Source organism: Zootoca vivipara, chromosome 12 (genome assembly GCF_965207765.1).
Source record: "Zootoca vivipara chromosome 12, rZooViv2.hap1.1, whole genome shotgun sequence".
NCBI lineage: Eukaryota > Metazoa > Chordata > Lepidosauria > Squamata > Lacertidae > Zootoca > Zootoca vivipara.
The window spans coordinates 13123701-13127673 of NC_142595.1; the positions used below are offsets into that span (position 1 = coordinate 13123701).

The 3973-nt window shown below is 51.7% G+C and overlaps 1 protein-coding gene across 1 annotated transcript in view; it reads right to left on the reverse strand.

The window, feature by feature from the left end:
• The window catches only part of C1QL1 (complement C1q like 1), a 38808-nt gene extending 38253 nt beyond the window's left edge, over positions 1 to 555 (reverse strand). The window contains exon 1 of the mRNA XM_035136432.3: positions 1 to 555. This exon is cut by the window's left edge and continues 142 nt beyond it. Within this exon, the coding sequence (XP_034992323.2) occupies positions 1 to 467 (467 nt within the window). The 5' untranslated portion in view covers positions 468 to 555.
• Positions 556 to 3973: the final 3418 nt, after the last annotated feature.

The following is a 3973-nucleotide window of genomic DNA, read 5'->3' on the forward strand; positions in this document are numbered from 1 at the left end:
ACCACGTCGTCGAATTTAAGGATCTCGTAGCCCTCGTGCGGGTTCTTGAGGCCCGCGTAAAAAGCCACGCGGGGCACCGTGGTGTAGGTGGCCGTGCTGATGGCCCCGTTGCCCAGGCCCGGCCCGGGCAAGCCAGGGGGGCCCGGCTTCCCGGGGTCCCCTTTCTCCCCCGGGGGCCCCATGGCCCCCGGCGGACCCGGTTCTCCCGGTGGGCCCGGAGGCCCGGGTTTTCCCGGCCGCCCGGTCTTGCCTTGCGGCCCTTGCACCAACGTGGACGGCGCGGGGAGCCCGGCGTGGCCGCTGCTGGCGAGGGTCTCTCCCGCCTCGGTCCGGATGGCGCTGGCGCTGGTGGTCTTGGCCAAGTAGGGGTCGCAGACCATGCGGCACGTGCCCAGCATCTCGTAGTGCCCGTCGATGCCCACCGAGTTGACCAGCACCGGGATGAGAATCACCAGAATCAGGATCATCACCACCCCGATGGCCGCGGCCACCAAAGTTTTGCGCCCGAGGCTCAGCCGCTGTAGGGGCTGGACGCGCTGCCTCCCCGGGGTAGAAATGGTGACGGGTGGGCCGGGCGACCTGGCGAGGAGAAATAAAGGGTAAGAATTTGGGGAAACCAAAAACCACAGACGAGGTGGAGGGAGGGGCGAGGAAGCAGCAGCAGAAGAGGCAAGAAGAAGAAACTTGAAAAGGAACAGAGGATCCCCCTTTAGGTGGAGCGGAGAAAGAGGAGCGCGCGCGCGCGCGTAAAAAACCGAGGCAGTCCTTGTTCCCGGTCTTCTTAAATATCACCCTTAAGACGGGATGCCCTGGGGTGGCCTTTTTATGCTAGACTCCACATGGGAAAGGGTTTTTCTTCTTCTTCTTTTCGGGAGAAGAGGAGAAAGAGAGAGAAGAAGAAAGAAAGAAAAATCCCGAGGGGGAAGAAAACAGCAGAACAGAAAGGAGAGAAGAGAGAGAGAGAGGTCTTTTTTTCCAGCTCCTCTCTCTCTCTGCTCAGTACATCTTAGTAAGATGCTATCATTGATTTCTCTCTCTCTCTCTCTCTCTCTCTCTCTCTCTCTCTCTCTCTCTCTCTCTCTCTCTCTCTCTCTCTCTCTCTCTCTCTCTCTCTCTCTCTCTTCTCTCCCCGGTTCCCTCCCCTCCTCACTCCATCCTCCTCCACCCCCTCGGAGGGGGGAGGAGAGAGAGAGAAAGGGAACGCGAGATGATAGGGCTGAAAGGGAGACGCAAGAGGCATTTTGGGGAAGAGTTTTCGCACCCCACCCGCCCACATCGAGCTGTCCTCCTCCCCACCTTTAAGGCCAAGGAAGGGACGCTTGAGCGGGGAAAGTTAGGGCAGGAGTCCCTGGGCACGAGGTCGCCTCCCTTCTTGTCGTTCTATTTGATTCTGGTGGTTGCTATGTTAAGCACCCACTTGAAGTCGAGGGGTGTATATCTCCAGGGGCGCTATAGGGACTTTGGTGATGTTACTTCGTCAGCAGCTGTTGCCTGGAGAGAGACGCACCGAAATGAGGAGGGAGAGCCTAAAGTATTGACTCGAGTGGGATTTCTTGCCAGCCTTTCCAGTGTTTGGGCATTTTTTAAAGACCCGAAAGGTTGGGATGGGGGTGTTGGTTGGTGGGAGGAAGAGCCTTTCCCGTCGACCCCAAATTTCAGGGAAGGTCACCTTCATCAAGGAAGGATTAGTCAGGGATGGGTTCTTCCGGAAAGGCTGCGGCTGGATCCAAGCGAGGCTCACCTTCACAAGCCCACAGACGATATTCCGAAGGTTTGCTCATCAGAGTGCCTCAAAATGTTTGCGTATGGTGGATACGTGTGGATTCACATACACACACATCATTGCCCCGAGGAAAAAAAGTGAAACTCTACTGCATACACACAATACCTTTAAAGCACATACTGTACTCACCCAAGAATCCTGGAATCTGTCGTTTACCTCCCAGAGCTACAGTTCCCCGCACCCTTAACAAACTACAGTTCCCACAGCAGAATGTACTTTGAATATATGGTGTGTACGCAGCTTCACATGCGCACATTTTTCAAAGGATTTTTTTTACCCTGCTCAAGGCAGCCTGGACACCCCCTTTCACTTTTCCTTGACATCTTGCTCCTTCACCCTAAGCACGCAGGATGTAGCAGCCAGGGAGAAGGCATTTTGCACATGCTTAGGTGCCCTTGACGTTATTTGACAGTTCCCAGGGCTGAGCCTTTCTGCCTGAAAATATTTTGGGAAATATGGCATGACCTTCCTCCCCCCTCCCCCAAAGGAAAGGCATGGGCAAGATGTGGATAATCCACACTTTTGGGGTCTTTTCATAGGCAGAGGCTCTGGAGCAGGCATAGGCAAACTCCGCCCCTCCAGATGTTTGGGACTACAATTCCCATCATCCCTAGCTAAGAGGACCAGTGGTCAGGGATGATGGGAATTGTAGCCCCAAACATCTGGAGGGCCGGAGTTTGCCTATGCCTGCAGTCTGGAGCAAGGATGGGGAAACCTGTGGCCATCCAGGTGCGGTTGGACTCCAGTTCCCATCAGCCTTTGCCAGTGTGGCCAAAGGATGATGGGAGTCAAAGTCCAGCAACACCTTCCCTAAAGTGCGGGGAGCTCAGTTCTACAGAATGAAGGACATCCACTGAGACTTTAACACAAGAAATGATTGTTGTTGGGTGGTTTACCTCTGTCACCTTTGTTTTCCAGCTCGGAACATCCATGGTTATTGTATTGTATGATCCCAGAGACAGGAAAAGGCAGGTAATACTCGTTTTTTCAAGGGGGTGAGGCATAATATCGTCTTACTTTCCAAGGCATTGATTAGTTATTTGAGTAGGTTCAGGACAACCTATGGAACTCCATGCCACTGGATAACATCCTGCTTCTGAGTTTTCCAGGGATGTCTGCCTTTGTTGAAGACAGAGTGCTGCAGCAGCTGAAACTTTGGCTTGATCAATCAAGACCATTCTTAAATACCGTATATTTGGGAGACAGGGAACAGCTATGAAAAGGTTACTTTTTCCCTTAAAGAAGGCCTCTACATTTCAATAGTGAGGTAAATACATTCTTGCATTGCAGGGGGTTGGACTAGATGACCCACAAGGTCCCTTCCAACTCTACAATTCTATGATATACCAACTATCTTAGACCCTGTGATCAGCAGGTGAAGCCTTGTTGGTGCTGCCAGGACAGGGGCTTTTCAGTAGTGGCTCCCTGATTGTGAAATGACCTCCCTAGTGGGGCGTGCCTGTCTCCATCCTTATTTACTTTCATGAGGGATCTGATAACCATTCCTGTTTACCCAGGCATTTGGTGGCTGAAGAATACCACTCCTTGCAACCTCCAGATCGTTTGATGGAAGTATGTTTTTAATTATCATTGGTTTTAGAATGGTTTGATCTGTTTTAGAATGTTTTTTTGCTTTCAGATTGGATATCTGTTTGGCACCCTGGACTCCATGGGGAGGAAGGGCAGGATAGAAAATCAATAAAAAAAACAAAAAATAGTTCACTAAGGCGCCTTTTCAAAGAGAACAGGGCATGGCTAGAATCAAGCAGGTAGCCGTGTTGGTCTGACGCAGTCGGGAAAAATTAAAAAATTGTCCCAGTAGCACCTTAGAGACCAACTAAGGTCGTTCTGGGTATAAGCTTGTTTTGGGGGGTTTGGAGGAGGCAGGCAGAGATCCAGTGTGATCACACCTACACCTAGAAAAAATATCTGTGCCCTGGGCTGCCCTCTCTGTGCCCTCTCTGCCAGAGAGAGGGAGAGAGAGAGAGAGAGAGAGAGAGAGAGAGAGAGAGAGAGAGAGACTTCAGCATATTTCTGCCATCCTAAGAAAAACGATCCTGTTATGTCTACTACCGCTACAGCCAAGCTATCATCTCTCATATCCTGCTTTCTTTTGTTTATTTCCTGAGACTTGGTCTGTCAGCTCACAACTACTCTTCACCCCTCCAAGGCTTCTCCCCACTCCTTCTC